The 16,998-nt window shown below is 38.8% G+C and overlaps 1 protein-coding gene across 1 annotated transcript in view; it reads right to left on the bottom strand.

Annotated features, from left to right (window-relative positions):
* LOC308141720 (neprilysin-like) overlaps positions 1 to 16,998 on the bottom strand; it is a 44,138-nt gene that overhangs the window by 16,508 nt on the left and 10,632 nt on the right. The window contains exons 5-8 of the mRNA XM_080511931.1: positions 1,313 to 1,393; positions 761 to 856; positions 553 to 671; positions 260 to 325 (exon numbers count right to left, since the gene is read on the bottom strand). Coding sequence (XP_080368057.1) covers positions 260 to 325; positions 553 to 671; positions 761 to 856; positions 1,313 to 1,393 — 362 coding nt within the window. The remainder of the gene's footprint in view (positions 1 to 259; positions 326 to 552; positions 672 to 760; positions 857 to 1,312; positions 1,394 to 16,998) is intronic.

The raw sequence follows: 16,998 nt of genomic DNA, 5'->3' as shown, positions 1-16,998 counted from the left end.
GGTATGAAATTAATTCACATCATGTCCTGATGTTTCACCTGATGCCATCGTCATTAGTCGGGCATCATGTTCCCAGCAACAAGCTCCAGGGGACACAGACTTAGTGGCACAGACCCAAACGCAACACATGGAGCTGCTTTCATTGCACATGGGCTGAAAGCCTTAATTACACAACGTGTGTGTGTGTGTGTGTGTGTGTGTGTGTGTGTGTGTGTGTGTGTGTGTGTGTGTGTGTGTGTGCGTGTACACTTGAGGTTACCTCTGCATAAGGACCGATGCAGGCATAATAGTCTCTGGACATGAGGCCAAGACTTGTCTGATCAAACTGGTAAAAAGAAACAGACAGAAGGATAAGCACTTACATTTATGTGCAGGCTAAAATCTGTGATTGAAATCATTAATCATCAAACTGGATGGATGGGATGGAGCACCTGTCTCAATATATAAGATGGCCTTGTTTTATAACAGCGTAAATTCAAGGACGTCGATTAGATTGATCAGAATTATGAGGATTCACAACCCCGTGGACAAATAGAGGCGGCGTTCACCTACATGAATAATGTGTGAGTTGGAGTCTCGGTCATCAGTGCCAACAAAGAAATTGACCAAAAGAGGAGTTCCATATTTTTCATTCAGCTTTGCGATGACATCCTCCAACCTCCATGTTTTTCCTAAAGAAAATAAGACAAAAGAAGAAGTAAAAACTTAAAAGAGAAAGTTGAAAAGCCATGTTATGGAGGTGGGAAATAAAAATTGATACCAAAGCCGGCCTCCCAATTGTCCACAGCGATAGGCCACTCAAACACGTCGGGCAGCATGTCGAGAAGAGGATTCCCTCCTCTGAGCTCAATGAGGCCTAAAATGGAATAAACGTACAAGAAAAAAACAATAGTGAAGAAGAAGTAAAGAGGAAGAAAAGATAGTGGATAAAGATGGTGGTTAAATTCATTTTATGCCAATGTTCTGATTAATAGACTGAAGAAATAAATCATGTTTACATAGAGAATTTAATCATGTATAAATAATCTATGTCTATTAGAATGTGTTGTGGGGTTTACTAATGTGACTTTTAAGACAACTTTCCCACAAATACTTTATTTTGACTGTGTAACACTGTCAATGTAATGCAATGTCAAGCCTTCCTGCTTTTTAAGTGAATGATTAATACAAACTGTGACTGATTAAACTATACAACCAACTTTAAGAGACACATACAACCTTTCATGGCTGTGATAAAATTGTATTGTTTATTTTGGAGCCATAAAAGATCCAGAAAAAGGGAATCATGTGTGCCTTTTTCCTGCTGACTCACTCTCGTTGGTGCAGGACTTGTAAAGGGTCTTTGCTTTGATGAGAGCCCCAGCTTCCCCCTCCACTGTATTCTCAAGGACACCTGCAAATAGAGCAGAGAAACAGAGCAGGCATGAAGGAATGAAACCCAGACACAGATAAAGAAGGAATGAATGTACTCCTGGTGATGCAGACTGAGGAAAAAACAGAAAAAGGGAAGGGAGGGAAGAGGACGAGACTCAATCTAACCTCAGGTACATTTAGCTTTTTTTTTTTCACCATTTTGGTTCAGAAATAGATTCCAGCTGTAGTCCAGATGCAGTCAATCATTTTAAATTAAGGCATGTTGTCTGTCCCAGCATCACAATGCACCAATCCCCCCATCAAACAGCAACCGGTGGCAAAAGTGTCATTATTCAAACAGCAAAATAAAAACATGATGAATGCATTTGAAAGTGGGGGGAAAAAATAAAAACTCTCAAAATCTGTACTTGAAAGCCACTTGTTTTGTTTCACTACATGTGCAAGCAGCTACCTGAAAAACCAATAAAACATTGTAATTGTATTTCAGATGACAGCTTTTATGAGGTTTGTGTATAATAACAAAAACATTTCAAGTCAATATTCTTCTGAGGATATTGCAGGTTTGCAGGGAACAAACAGGGCTTCAATGCTGCCTTTCTTTTCTTTTAATCAGCAGCAGTCAGCTTGTTTTCATTATTTTGGATGCTTTGCAGCATTATGTCAAGTTCACTTATTGACTTAAAAAAAGTTTATGGAGGAATATAAATATTTAACATTGCAAGCTCAAAAATTAGCTTTCATGGATCCGGAACCAAAACAGCAGAATAATAGTTAATTTGCCAACAGACGTATGATGTGTTTTAATACTTTGAGGGGGGGGGGGGGGCATCGCCTTGACTTATTCATTTTCTCAGTTGTAACTACTGCTGGACCCTCTTTAATAAGAAGCTTGATCTAGCCATACCATTCACCTTAAAACATGCCTTTAACAAACAAATTAAAACTTTGTCTTTATTTACACTCAATTCACAGCCCAACCAGGACAGTGATAGCAATATTCTGGGTCCAGTGCTGCACCTTTGTGTGTGGAATTTGCATGTTCTCCCTCAGGGTGTGTGTGTGTTTTCTGCAGGTATTCCGCTCCCCTCCAACAGTCCAAAAGTCTGCATGTGAGGTTAATTGGCTGACCATGAATTGTCAATAGGTGAAAACGTTTTTGCCCTGTGGCAGACTGACGACCTGTCTGTACCTATTAGTAAGCTGTGATGGGCTCCAGCCTGCCGCCAACCTGAGCTGGATCAAGCAGTAAAGAAGGTCAATTTAGAACAATTTAGGCTGTTTTTGTATGGATCAGTGGTCTAATATTATCATGTTGTCTCAGATCAAGGGCTTATTCTCCACCCCACCACTCGTGGACACTGACAGTGTGTACCTCCATTCACATTTATCACTCTCATAATGATTTATTCTCTTTTCAGGGTATGAACCCACATAAACACACACAGTCTCTTTATTCTGAATAACTGAATAAATCATTACACACAAATTATTTATAAACTGTATTATAATTCATCTTTGAGCCATTTGCTGTAATTGTTGAGGCTGCCATGTAAACCAAAATCAAACATGGCAGCATGCATTGCATCAGTTTAACCCTAAAATTCGGGGATTAAATTCCACGTATAATCTCAGCCCTTTCAAAGATTTACCGTAAAGACAGTTGGAAGAACTGTGAAAAAATGCAATTAAAATCAGCGGGTGAGTATTTTCATGCATGAATATTGTGCCTGTCAGAAAAATATTCCAATTTACAAAATTTGATTTCCAAAGTTAATTTTTTTTTTCTGGCAAAAATCTCTTGAGCCTCTCCAGGAAAACAGTTTCTGCCTGGAACAATACGAAAGGAATAATTCATCCCTTTTATAAACCTGGCAGATGAAACTTCTATGCCTTTTGCGGGTCTTGAAAATGCCAGACCATCATTTGGATGTGTGTTGATATTTCTTCTGTTTTGATCCGAAGATAAAAAAGAAAAAGAAAAAAAAAAAAAAAAAGGAGATGAATAAAATGGGCTTGACAAGAAGTCATCACATCTTTACTTGTGTTTTACACATGTGGTCATCATGTTGAAGCTTGTGAGAAATGAAATACTGTATGTGTGACGAGTAAATGAGCTGAAGGTGTGGCAGTTGAGGGACATTTAAAAACGAGTGAACATCAGTCCATGTTTTATTGCCTGTGTTCATTGCCGCTTCAACACCTGTTATGGGCATATGGCTGCCAGTTAGCTCGGCCCCAGGCTGGGTGGTGTTTCCAGGTAGACAGCTAATCAAAATGAGTGATAAGTGTTGGGGTGTGAACACACTACGCTGAGAGGGGGGTTACAATGGGAGCCATACCTTTCTTCAATGCTGCCTAGAGGCAGCGAGTTGCATATTGAAGCTTCAAAGCAAAAGTACTCCTTCATGAGCTGCTGTCATTTATTTTTTTTTAGCAGCAGCAGCAGCACTGAAAATGAAGATGAGCTTAAATAAATTGTCACTTTATCAGTTGAACACCCACACAGCAATTTTTCGTGCCTGCTAAAAAAAAACTCCCATGAAAGCAAGAGTGTCGATGTGTAGTGATTCAGGTAGGCAGTCAACGGCGTGAGTCCTGAAGAGGGTAAAAATATATATATGGTATATGATAGCTTCTTGGGAACATCTCAAACTTTGACTTGAGTTCGGCTCTGCTAGTTTGTCACTCTGCTCCAAATATAAGTGTAACATAAATAAATGTGTCTGCACTGTACTACAACGTAACCACAAAGACCTTGTGAAACTCACACCCACCACTATCAGAGCTCAGGTGTAGCACTGTGTGTGTCAGGAACAAGACATTTTGAAAAGAAGGTATGATAAATGGCTTGTCCTGTCAGGAACAGAGAGCTCATATCGTGACAAAGGCGCTTCATTAAGCCGGTTTCATGATGATGATTTGAGGCAAAGCCAATGCTTTGGTGTAACGCTAGGAATCCAAAACACCTGGCAACAATTGGGCAATGCAGTATGACTTAGTTATTTTTACGACCATACGTCATTTCATACCTGACACATAATTTTTTTATTGAGGTTGGCAGTTCATTTGACCCTGGTGCAGGGATCGGTTCTGTAATATTTTTCTGGGGTTCATCATTTTTCTCTATCTAAAAACCATACGCTCTGTTGCCTTTCCAGCCCATGGCTTTTTATGTAGAGTTTTGTTCATTAACTGTGTGGTTGCTTTATAAGGACTGTGCTATGAATAATATATGATGCAAATCCCTTTTTTGTCTTAAGTGCCTTGTATAATAAACTTTCTGTACATGCAAAATGTGTGTAAATGCCTAAACTCATGACTACTGATGCTGTTGATTACGGAAATTTAAGCTAATCGAAGAGCAGTCCCCACCGTATGTGATTTGCCTTATCTAAGCATACATCATTTGGAAACCATGTTCATATGCAGTTACACGTGATTGCATTGCACGTATGTGGAGGTGTGTCATAAATTTAGCATTGTTCATGCAAACAGTTCAGATGCATTTGCTTTGAGGGAACTTGATTGAGAGTGCTTGCTGAAGCGTTTGTATTCTGCACGAGTATCAGCAGTTTGTCTCTCTGGGAGATTCAACATGCAATGAATCATTTGTCAAAACTCTCATGGCCTTTCAGAACATGCCTTTTCTCTGCTCATAGAGCCGACCCTTGTTAACATCCGCCAAGCCAAGCTGTGCAAACATTATGTGTGTGTGTTTCGGTACAATGCATGCACCAATCGCTCGGCTTCCTTCAGTCTCTCGAATATATCAAAAAGAATAATAATACAGTAATAATAACTCATAATAATATTGTATTAATCCCCTTGGGGAGAAAAAAAAACAGGCTTACGGTACATTTATTTGTGGATGTTAGCTTATCAGACAAACTATATACTGTAGTGCAAAAGCATTAAACTAATCCTCTACCTTTAGCAATCCAGATTCATAACAATAAATTCAATAAAACACAATTTGAAGCTACAGCGATGCTCACTCAGCTGTAACAAGAAAATGTAAAAGCAACACAAGTTCATATTACTGAAATCACATTTCTCGCTGGAGATAATCTGGGAATTTTTTTCTCAGTTCATCGTCACAAGCGATGCACTCTTGGGAGTTTTTGCTCTCGCCAAGCTTCAGATGAGAAGATTTGTCTGCTCAATACAACCAGGACTTTGGTCTCACATAGTGTAACTAGAAACATGTTCTGTTCCCAAATACAAACAACTGGTTTCACTCAGTAAAATCTGCACATTAACACAATACATAGCAACACCTTCCTGAACTAATAGCCTGATCCATTTATATATGTGCCTTGGTCATCAGTTGAACCGGGAATGTTGCTTTATCCCTCATACTACAAGAGATTTATGCAGTTTCACTGATGTTTTCCTGTTTTTCGAGAACTTTTTCGAAAAAGAAAAATTCTCCGGCTTTTAGTTTAACATAATCGATGTTGTTAAGTTAAACTGTTTGGGTAGATTTAACACATTCATCCTCTCTTCACATTGAACAAAGTAGAGACATTGTGTTATATAAAGATTTATAGCAGTGCAGGTCAGAAGATCACATAAAAAAAATTAAAAATTGCCAGAGCACCAAAATACTAGCAGAATGGTCATTTTAAGGTTATTGAGTGGAATTCCTCCACAAACAGTAACTGTTGACTCTAATTTATTTGCAGTATTCTGGTGAATTTAGAGTGGACATGAGACAACAGGTTACATCAACCAAAAGTAATTTGATTAAATGCCGACCCAAGTTATGCACAATTTAAACACTTCAATCTGATTTCATTTGCACCATCTGAAAACATGGCTGAAAACATGATCAGATCGTTTGGATATGGGGTAATCCGGTTTTTGATCCGATCATAGTCCATGTGCACACCGGGTTACTTCTTGTGGTAGGAGCTTTGCGTGTATGTCTGTGACGTCAGTTCACCTGACGTCATGCCACATCGCGCAAATAAGCGAATGACAATCAGCACTGCCTGATTACATTTTCAATCAAGGGGATGTATCTTTAATGCTGCGGTTTCAAACAAAATGTTAAAAAAAAAGGAACACCACAAGCGTTTTTGATGATTACGGGCTTCCGAATTAAGTTTGTGAGATTGTGGAATTCTGTGCCCATGTCACAAGCAGCAAACGTCACAGTGCAAAGCATTATGGGAGTAATCCACGAAAATGAACCCTGTCACATCTTGGTGCGTATGAACCGGCGCAACATTTCGATTATTATATTCAGAGAATCACGTTAGCCTTTAAAAGTCCACTTTAATAGCTGCAAAATGCAAATTGAGGCAAATGGTTTTAAGACATTTTTTATTTTGCAGCAAAATGCTGAAAGCTTTTTATGGTTTAGTTAAAATAACAACAACAACAACAACAACAACATTAATAATAATAATAATAATAATAATAATAATAATAATAATAATAATAATAATAAGAAAAAGAAGAAGAAGAAGAAGAAGAAGAAGAAGAAGAAGAAGAAGAAGAAGAAGAAGAAGAAGAAGAAGAAGAATGTACAACATTAGTTGGGTGTCATTTAGTTGTGACTAAATGTGTCAAATCATTTGTGAGTGCAAAAGTGTAATGATTGTTGTCCGTAAACGCCTCTCAATGCACAATACAAGACGGTTGTTTTCAAACAACAATGCTGTTCTTTCATTTGGGACGCACTGAATTCTCACAGTATGGATGCGCACCGACTCTTCACAAAGCAGCACAAACACATTCAATTTCCCAGAAATGACAGTCTTTTGAAATAGCTTGGGGGGGTGGACGCCCAGCAAAAGCTTGTTGTGTAAGTAGGGCAACATCTCAACTTTTACAAGCCATTGCATATTTCAACAAGTGTGCAGTATTACCTGTCACTCATAAAAGTAATCTGATAAATGTCGCATCAACACATTTACAGTAGCTATACTAGCTCATTGCACATCTCATTGAAACTGCAGGATCAATACAGGAAAGAGGAAGGAGCTTAAATTGCACAGTGAGCTGACAGGAAATTCTCCCCCGAGTCTAACAAGGCATCACTCATGTCACTGTGGGTTTGGATCAAATGATAAAGAAAAAGGAAATTAGATTTTGCATCTTCTTTCTCTTCAATTTTGTGGCTGACTTTAAGCTCAATCACACTAAAGGCATTCAGAAAATGAAGATATTCATTTCCATATTCAAGACAAGGTTCATCTTTTATTTAAATCATCTACTTATTTTATTTTGCACCGTGACATCCACTCTTAAAAACACATTTCTAAGTGCATAATTTAACAAATCCCCTCCGCTGCCTGCTACAGAGTACCTTTAAATAAATATCTACATGGAAAGTAACTGAACAACCACTTGTCATTCACACAAATTAGACTTCCATCTGTTTTGTTCCTTTTGAATTAAATTGGTTTGGTCTAGCTTATTTTACAGATCATGCGGGCTGTAATATTCTACTATTGTGTCTATTTATTGCTTATTTATCAATCAATGATCTGAGAGCAACATAATTTGTTGTACTATTCATTAATAAAGTAGACTTACACTTCCATCTTTGTATTTTCTGGTATTTAGTGTGAAACAAAATACACTAAACTGGACACTAAAAATATTCAAGTGATTTACAGGTAAAAATGGAGATACAATTATATATCATTCACATTATCATACCACTTGTTTACATTAATGTAATGAGTTAATTTCCACATTAAAAAATTGACACTTTTCATTTACATTTTTTAATATCAGATTAGATTTTTTTTCCCCATGTTGCAACATCTTTAATTCTAAGCCCGAACAATGCATTTTTGAAAACTAAATTGCCTTGAAACAAAGCTTGAACAGTTTCCTATTGTGCTTTCACATATCTAGTTTTAAATAAATAACAAGTAAATTTTAAACAAAACTAAATACACTGTACTCCAAATTAATATGTGACAAATTAAGTGAATAATGAGTTCAAATGTAAGTAACTAAACTCTCACACTCTCAGTTCGAGTCTTGATTGGACCAAAGGGTCAGTGCTCTGTGGGAAGTCTGCATTTTCTTTAAGTTTCCTCCCAGAGTCCAAAAAACATTCTTCTTGGGTTAATAGGTGACTCTTAATGGCCCTATAGCAGTAAATATGTGTGTGTGAGACTGTCTGTGACTATCAGTCTGTGTTTGCCCTGTGATGGACTGATCCAACCTTTGTCCATTGTCAGCTGGACTCCCTTGTCCTGTGACTCTAAATTGGATTAATCGGTATCAAAGATGGATATTGAATTTGTGCCAAATTACATATTCTTGAATGTCTTTCATCAGTTAAATTCACCCAAAAAAATCATATTCTGTAATTAGTCAGGTTCCTAATTAAAAAAAGAAAGCTTCTCATAAGTGTGAGATTACACTATTAAAAAAGGCACAGTTTTCGTTCAACAAGGCGGGAGAGACGACTGCTATGAATACAAAAGAGATTGGGCAACTCCGTTTTGAGGAAGGTATGATGATCATTGATGTGCAGTGAAAAATGTGAATTTATTGAACCATGAAAAGCTTCCTCAGTGATTTGGTAAACAAACAAATTTGGTCAGATGAATGTTTTGTTACTGTCAGACAAATGAATTGTTTTAAAAGGGCAGCATTATAAATGCAATTGTTGAACAAGAAAAGGAACATATTTCAAATTGCTGCTGCCGGTGGACTCCCAATGACCTGTCAGTGTTGTATCACCCGAAGCATAGAAACTTTTCACTCATTAAAATATCTCAAAGAGAAAAGTTTGTAGGAACCCAAAAAAGAAATGCACGGCCCAAATAGATGAACCTTTGGATGAATAGACAACATGTAGGGATCGACCTCAGTGGTAGGGGGCCTCCTCAGGAGGATGCCAGATGTTGTTAAAATTAGACTTATCTAGGAAGCCATAACCGAACAGACCTGACAAACTGCACAATGCTTATTTTGAAAGGTCCTGCTTTTGCAGGTTTTTTTTTACATGAGTGTAATGTTTTAGCAAATCGAGGGGGTGCTCTGAGGGAAAAGAAGGTGAGGTTGACTGCCCCAAGTAAGAGTAAGTGAGATGTCCCTGCACGTCTCAAAAAGACTAATGCAGACATTGTGTATTGTTCCTAAAAGGACCACATCTGGTCATGGTACACTAGCCATAAGTGTGTCCTCCTAATACAGAAAGAACCCAATTTACACAAAACAGCCACTCTCGAGACAGGGAGTATTACTAGCACCATCCCACGCTGAACAAAAGCACCACATATCTCTTGTTTGCTGTGGGAATAAAAAGGATAAACAGACATGATGTGGTGATCATTATAAACCCGCCTGAAGCCCATAACAACACGTGGTGCATCCCTAAAGGGATAAGTGACAGTATATTTCCCACAAACAGCAGGTCTGAAAGGAAACATTGACATCTTCACGTGGTTTTTCTTAAAGAGAGACAGATACTGTATACCTAAGGAGAGGTCACATGTAAATACAACCGCTTCAACTGCACTTTTGAAGTTCTGTTTATTTTTCAAGGAATATTATATGCACACAACAAACAAGAGAAGATCCTGAGGTCACTGTGAATGTTTTCAAACTGCATCCTGCATAGAAATATGATATTATTTCATGATGTATTGGTTTTCTTTAAGTCCTTCTACGTAATTGCTCTGCCTGGTCGCATTGTGATATGATTGTTAAAAGAGGAAAATATAATGATGGTGACTGTTTAGGAGAAACAGCTTGGGACATTTATACATGAAAGAGCTGAAGTCTCAGCTTAACTTGAGAAGGCTGGAAAAAAAAAACAGACATGGAGGGAAAACACAGTGTCTGGGAAATATAAAATATTCCAGGCTCAAGGGTCAACATTTGCTTGTTGCGGGATCTCTCTGCCTTTAGTTGTGAGAAACTCAGCTCAGTTTGAGTCAGATCAGATAATGGACTTGGAGTCACGGATATTCCACCTCACCGCTCAAATAATGAAATGTCACCCAGTTGTTGAGCAAGAGGAAGAATGAGTGTAATAAATCATGCAGACTGTCAGTAAATGAAAGGAATTGCATTAAAATTTGATGACTAAGCACTGAATCATATAGACCAGGGGCATCAAACGTGTGACCCGTGGGACAAAACTGGATGGAGGTTGGTGACTGTAAGAATACAAAAACCTTAATGTCACTATGAAGAAAGACTGTTTAAAAGAGATGGCATGCTTACGTTTTACTGTTGCATACATGGGTGGTTCTAAAACAGCACCCACTAGTGTTGTGACTTACAAACTACAATGTTTTCAGTGGTTTTGACATTTCCAAGTGGATGGTGGTCATTTTCAAAATGTTGCTGTGTGAACACGAGTTTTCTGAAACGAAGAGGCAAAAGTACCGGTAACTGTGTTTTCAGATGATTGTTGTCATGTAAATGGGGCCTAATTCACTTGGAATGACTCTGTCTTTGTCAGATTAATGGACTTAATACAACACAGAGATATCAGTGATGCAAAAAAAAAGATTTTTGGCTAAGCCACGCCCCTGAACGCAACCGAACCAATAGCATTCATCTGCCAAGTTGCAGTTGTCATAGCGGCACCAAAATACACAGATTTTCTGTATCTTTTTTTATTTTATTTTTTTTGCATCAGTTCATAGACCTTTGATCCCATACTGTTTATCACTCTGTATGTTTTCACAGCCTCAAACCAGTCTTTGTTTTTCTGGCTTCCCCAGGGTGTATATTCAGTTTTTGAACTCATTTCTCTTGCCTATTGCTTACAGGTTTGCTCTTTTGAAAAAATTACACCCGTCGCTTGATTTCAGCAAAGCAGGAACCTTTGGTATCTCCTAAATAATCCGTAGCTTGTACATTTCTTAAAACCCTATTTGTATTTCTTGAATGGTCACATATTTTACTTCAACCACTGATACACAACTTTACCTCAAACTCAATTATCTCATTCAACTCTGAACTGCAGGGGAGCTTTTTTGTGCTGAAATGACACAAAGCCGCCCAACAAACATCAAGCCTCGTGTTTTTAACCCATGAAATCTGAGCAGTGCGGGTTTAAAAAGCTCTTTCTCCCACACAGCTCTTTCAATATTATCATAACCCTACTCAAAATAAAGCTCCGACTTGGAACCATAAAGTAGGATCCTTGTTTTAAATTGAATATGTTGAAACACAGAGCCTGGGGAACCAAAAAAAAAAAATGGTCTGGACCATTCAATTCAGTACTGAATCATCATCTTTTGTAACAATTCTATTCATTTCTTTTTTGCTTTTAAGTGATTTCTTTCCCCACATTTTTACTCACTTCTCTTCCACATGACCGCTTTTCGCTTCAGCCACTTTCTGCCCTTCACTTTTCTAATCCCCCCATTTTCTCATTACCATGTGTGCACTATTTATGTGCTCATTTAATTGTAATGAAGTCCTGAGATAGAGACCCTTCACAGGGCGCTTCCTGCAAAAGGGCACAGATCATGTGTGTGTGATTGGATTACTGACTGCCTGGCGCTAATGTTTAACCACAGCAAAGGCTTACCCTTTCACTCCCTGTCTCTCCGACACACACTCCCTTCCTCCCTCGTTCTCACTCTGTGTGTGTATTTGTGTGTATCTGGAAAGTATTTGAAAATGGATTTTGTGCCACCTGATGTTTGTTGGAGACATCACGTCAATTTGAACTAAACCACACGGCATGATACAGAATCAGAATTTTAGGTTTCTGCTCTCTGCCTTGCCATTTCATCCTCGACTGCCTCTCATTTCTCATGGCATTTATTTCACTTTGTAGTGTTTCTAATGTTGCGGGTTTTGCTTCCAATGTATGAAAACGAGGGATAAATGTATGACATATTATGAGCAGAAGCTGGGAAGCTGGGAATGAACTCACAGCTGAAAGGAGTTGACACAAGAGAGGAATAATTTTTGCAGCGATGCTAAACTCATCACAGGGAAACATGCAGAATGTGATTTTCTGGAGAGCGGATGGGTGACAGAAGTATATACCCCAGTCGCGTCAACGTACCCCCACTCCTGCCAAATTCTTTAAATCTCTTGGGGGTATCTCCGGTTGTACTGTATTTTGATGATTAGCATAAAAGGACAACCACCTCTCAGTCAAACGGTACCTTGTTGATGTCAGACTTGTAAGATTTTTACAGATTGTGTCGTTAAAAACAAAATAATAAAAACAAAACTCGATGATGTTAGATTTTTTGTGTTACACTGAAAGTGAAAAATTCCCCACAGATTGTGCCATTTGAAAAGTCTCTCATTGACTGTGCAAATGACATTTCATAAAAGAGACTCCACGATGTTGCTCTCCATTGAATTAGAGGTGATGACTGCTACGACGTAAGAAGAACAACTTTATCCTGTACATCATCTCTGTCATTTTCGTCAAGAAATAAAATAAATCAAGCCAACAAAAAAAATCAAGCAGTAGTTTTCACATTGATGTTCAAGAAAAAAGCTTGGTATGGTAGAACATAGGAATATAAATTATGATCCATCGTTTTGCCTCCTTGAAAATCTGCAAACTAAGATTTCGGTTTGGCGTTGATCACTTTTTCTGTTATTCTATTGTTTGTGAGGAGCTGAAAGCCGACACACTGTCAGAAGATTATCTGAGGAAGGCTGCAAACATTTCTAGTAGTACAACATAAAACCACCGATTTTAAGTCACAATTGAAGATATCAGCCCTGATATGTGGGACTGTTGCCATCACGGATGGGATAAGCAAGAACAAACTACTTCCAGCCCCCATCTGAACCCTCATGAGCAAAAAACAAGTTTTGTTCCTTCCACCAATCATACTACATTTAAGACAACAAATATAAATCATCTTACCATTCCTGTGCAGGCAAATAGAAAAAAGAAAAGCATGAATAAAACCTTAAATGGCCTTGGAGCATTATGTGGAGGTTTTGAAATTGTTTATGTGCCTCCAGACCTTGATTTGTGGTCACACTCTAGTTTTGCAAGGCATATTTTTAGGTCATAGTGCATATTGGGAAATACTTATTTTTTGGGTAAGTAACTGTGTCAAGAGTTCACAGTCCCTGAGGTAAAACTCTCATTCGATCTTGTGGTCATTAATATAGAGTGGAGAAACAAGTAAGTGACAACTTGAGCACTTTCAAAATCTTGAGCAGAAATTGAATACTCGTGGGTGAATAGATGTTTTTTTTTTAAAAAGGCGCAAACGCACTAGAAATATGTTTCTAATTTGATATGACGAGCAGCTTTGTCCTCCGTGCTGTGACAGAGTTTGAAATTGCTCGAGCTCTGATCCGCACCCCTGACTCATCCCACTTTGCAGCTGGGCAAACTAAACTCATTACAGTGACTGCCGGAAACCGTTATCCAGCTCAACACTATCTCCTAATATGCAGGTAGTAAATATGCTCCCAGCAAATATCAAATGATTTCTGTGAGCCCCTGATTTTTCCACAACATCAAGTTCGACTTTAGTCGTTTACAACATGTGCCTATTCTGTCAATTCTTCGAAGTCAGAATGCCTCGTGGCGAGTATCCCGGTAAGCAACCGTCCTGTCGTGTACCAACTGCAGAGTTGGCTCTGGATCAGCGAACAGGGGAGATCATTACCTCAAGCGGAGGTCTAAACTCTTCCCTGCTTTTCACAAGCATCTTAGCTAGCAAAATAATTTTTTATCTGATATGTTTGTGTTGGCGAAAAATGATTGCATTAATATTCATGTTATCTCACTTGGCTTCAAATCTCAAGCTTGGTTATCTTTGTTTGATATACAGTATTTGTGGAACATTGAGCTCTTTTGCAATAGCTCAGGCTAGAAATTTGATATGACATGAAGAGGTCATGGGAAAAAAAACCCTCCGAAATCCTATTGTGTTTTTTATTGTTTGACACGTGTTCTCTCTTTTTTTTTTTTGTTATCACAAGTAAACACAGACATTCAGGCTTTACAGTGATGCATGTCACAGACTGTTTGCAGCAGCATGGGAATTTATGTCATATCTGAACACTCTTGATGTCATAACTACCTCATGGACTTATCAGGAAACATAAGCTGCTCATGCTGCATGCCCCCGGCTGGACTCTTATGTGTATGATAAGTTTCCTCAAGTTTCCTCTTGCTATAAAACTCTTGCACACTGGATGTCCAGGCCTAGCTCATATGCACTCCATCCTTTTCCATCAATTCAATGGTTTAATTATAACTAAATTATATTGATTTGGGGACCTTTGCAACATAGTCCCTGGTTCAAATGTGGCTTTTCTGTGGGACCTTCTTGCCTCACAGCAAGAACGTCATGGGTTCAAATACCGAGTTTCCATGTTCTTTGTGGGTGTGAATAGGTGTTTTTTTAGGGGTACACCAGTTTCCTCCCATCCCCAAAAATCATGCAATCACCATTAATAGGTATTTACCTTGAGGTGTGAATGTGTATATGTTGTTTTTGGTCTTTTGTTGTTTGCTCTGTAACTGACTGGCAAGCTATAATCTGGAATTGGATTAAGAAAAGAAGAATGAGACTACAGATGGGTGGAATTGCAACGTAGTTACTTTAATTTTAATTAAATATAGAGAAAGAATTATAATATTCTCACAGGAGCAAGGCAACAGTGGGAGGTAAATCCCCTATTGTGATAAAAAAAAAAAAAAAAAACTCAAATAAAACCACAATTAGAAGTGGATGTTTTCTGTTTGGACCGGTTAAAGTGAGGGTATGGGAGTATAGGAGATGGGACAGAATCCAAAAAAGAAACTACCGCTTTTCAGAACTGATAGAGGAGCACTGATCACAGACTTCCACAACCTTCCTCCTTTTGTCTTTTATTTGACTTCAGTCTACATTTTCAAAGTAAATCATTTTATTGCAGCATTTTCTGCCTGTTGTGCATCTTTGTTTCAACTTCCTGACACAACCTAACTGGTAATTAAAATGTTCCCGGTCAATTGAACAAATCATGGCACAGTGTGCCACACCTGAGTTGGAGCTGGAGGAAAAACAAAACTCGCACAATTGCACACACACACACACACACACACACACACACACACACACACACACACACACACACACACACACACACACACACACACACACAATTTGCAAGTGCATGCGTGTGGACACACAACGCTGTGGTCCCAATCAGGACGCAGTCACACATTATAAATCATTTATGGCCGTTTACAGCCACAGAGAACAATTTGAGGCATTTATGAGCGACCGCTGATTTATACGCACGCACGCACGCATGCACGCACACACGCACACACACACACGCACACACACACACACTTGCAGTCTTTTTTATTGCTGTCTAGCAGCCTGTAGCATTGCAGTGTCCAGGTGTTTCCAGGCTCCTGCAGCTGTTGACAGGAAGAGGATCTGTCCATCAGTGGGCGGTGTTATCCGAGCAGCCAGCAGCAGCCGGCCCTGGTATCACAGGTCGGATGTTTAATGTCACGTCCAGACGAGAGGTCACAACTTTGCAGGGGGCTCACACTGCTGGTGTCTAAACCTTGACACACATCGGTCAGTCATAAAGTGAAATTTTAACTTGAGGGCTGTTGAATGTGGCAATCTTCAAGGGAGCCGCATGCATGCTCTGCTCCGGGTTATCGAATGCAATCTTAAACACATGATGTTCTAATTTTATTTGTCTCAAAAACATGAAGTAAGTCACACAGCGTGGCACCCACGAAGTAAACTTGCACATGAGTGTGTACAGTGCAGTCTGACACATTCCAACTCTGGTAAGCTAGACAGAAAGAATGAGCACAACACTGACGGTAGGAGGGGATTTAAGCTGTTGAATGATTAGGACCAGTTTTTTTGTTGGCTCAGTTTATTTCTGTGGTAAACAAGACATTTAGAGCAATTAAGTCAATGATTCTACAACATCAACCTTTGCACTTTGCTCAGTGCTTCTGCTTTGGTTGCAGAACTTTTTCTGACCGCCCCTGCCACCCTGTTTTTAAGTAAATCTGCAAATTACCCCTCAAATTAGACCTCTCAAATTAAGTTGATTGAAGTAAATATACGCAAAAAAAAGTGTAAAATGACACCAACTACCCACACAGGGACACGCTATGTGTGCAAGTGCACATACAGTATCAAAATGTCTTAAATGAGCCCTTCTTGGGTAATGTTTGTTTTCCTTTTTCCCCCCCGTGTGTGATTTTTATGGGTGTTCAGACTGGCATGGAGAGGCGATGAGAACAGAGCAAAGCAGAGATGCTGCATGTAGTGCTGAAGCAATGTTCAACACAGAAGAAAAAAAAACAGCCACTATGATCTGGTTTGCATTACTGTAAATCTCTAAGCAGCTTGATAAAAGTTTAATTTGAAATCGAGGCGCCACATCTAAGAAACACGAGCTGAAGCAAATCACTCTGAGGGAGCGAGGATCAGAATTTCAGTAATGCTCATTTATGATTACAACTGCACCAAATAGCAATAATGCACTTTAACAACCACAAGCACCCTTTCAGAAAGAAATGAAGGCTACGCTAAAAGCAATTATTAAAGTCTGATGAATGTTACATTGATCTCTTAATCCAGAAGTAAAAGGAAAGCATAGAGAGTGAGGATTGTGTGACAAATTTTAAACACTTTGACCTCCAGTTGAATGATGTAACTACAC

This window comes from Blennius ocellaris, assembly GCF_963422515.1.
Source record: "Blennius ocellaris genome assembly, chromosome: 2".
Lineage (NCBI taxonomy): Eukaryota > Metazoa > Chordata > Actinopteri > Blenniiformes > Blenniidae > Blennius > Blennius ocellaris.
This window is presented reverse-complemented; position numbering and strand designations above follow the sequence as displayed.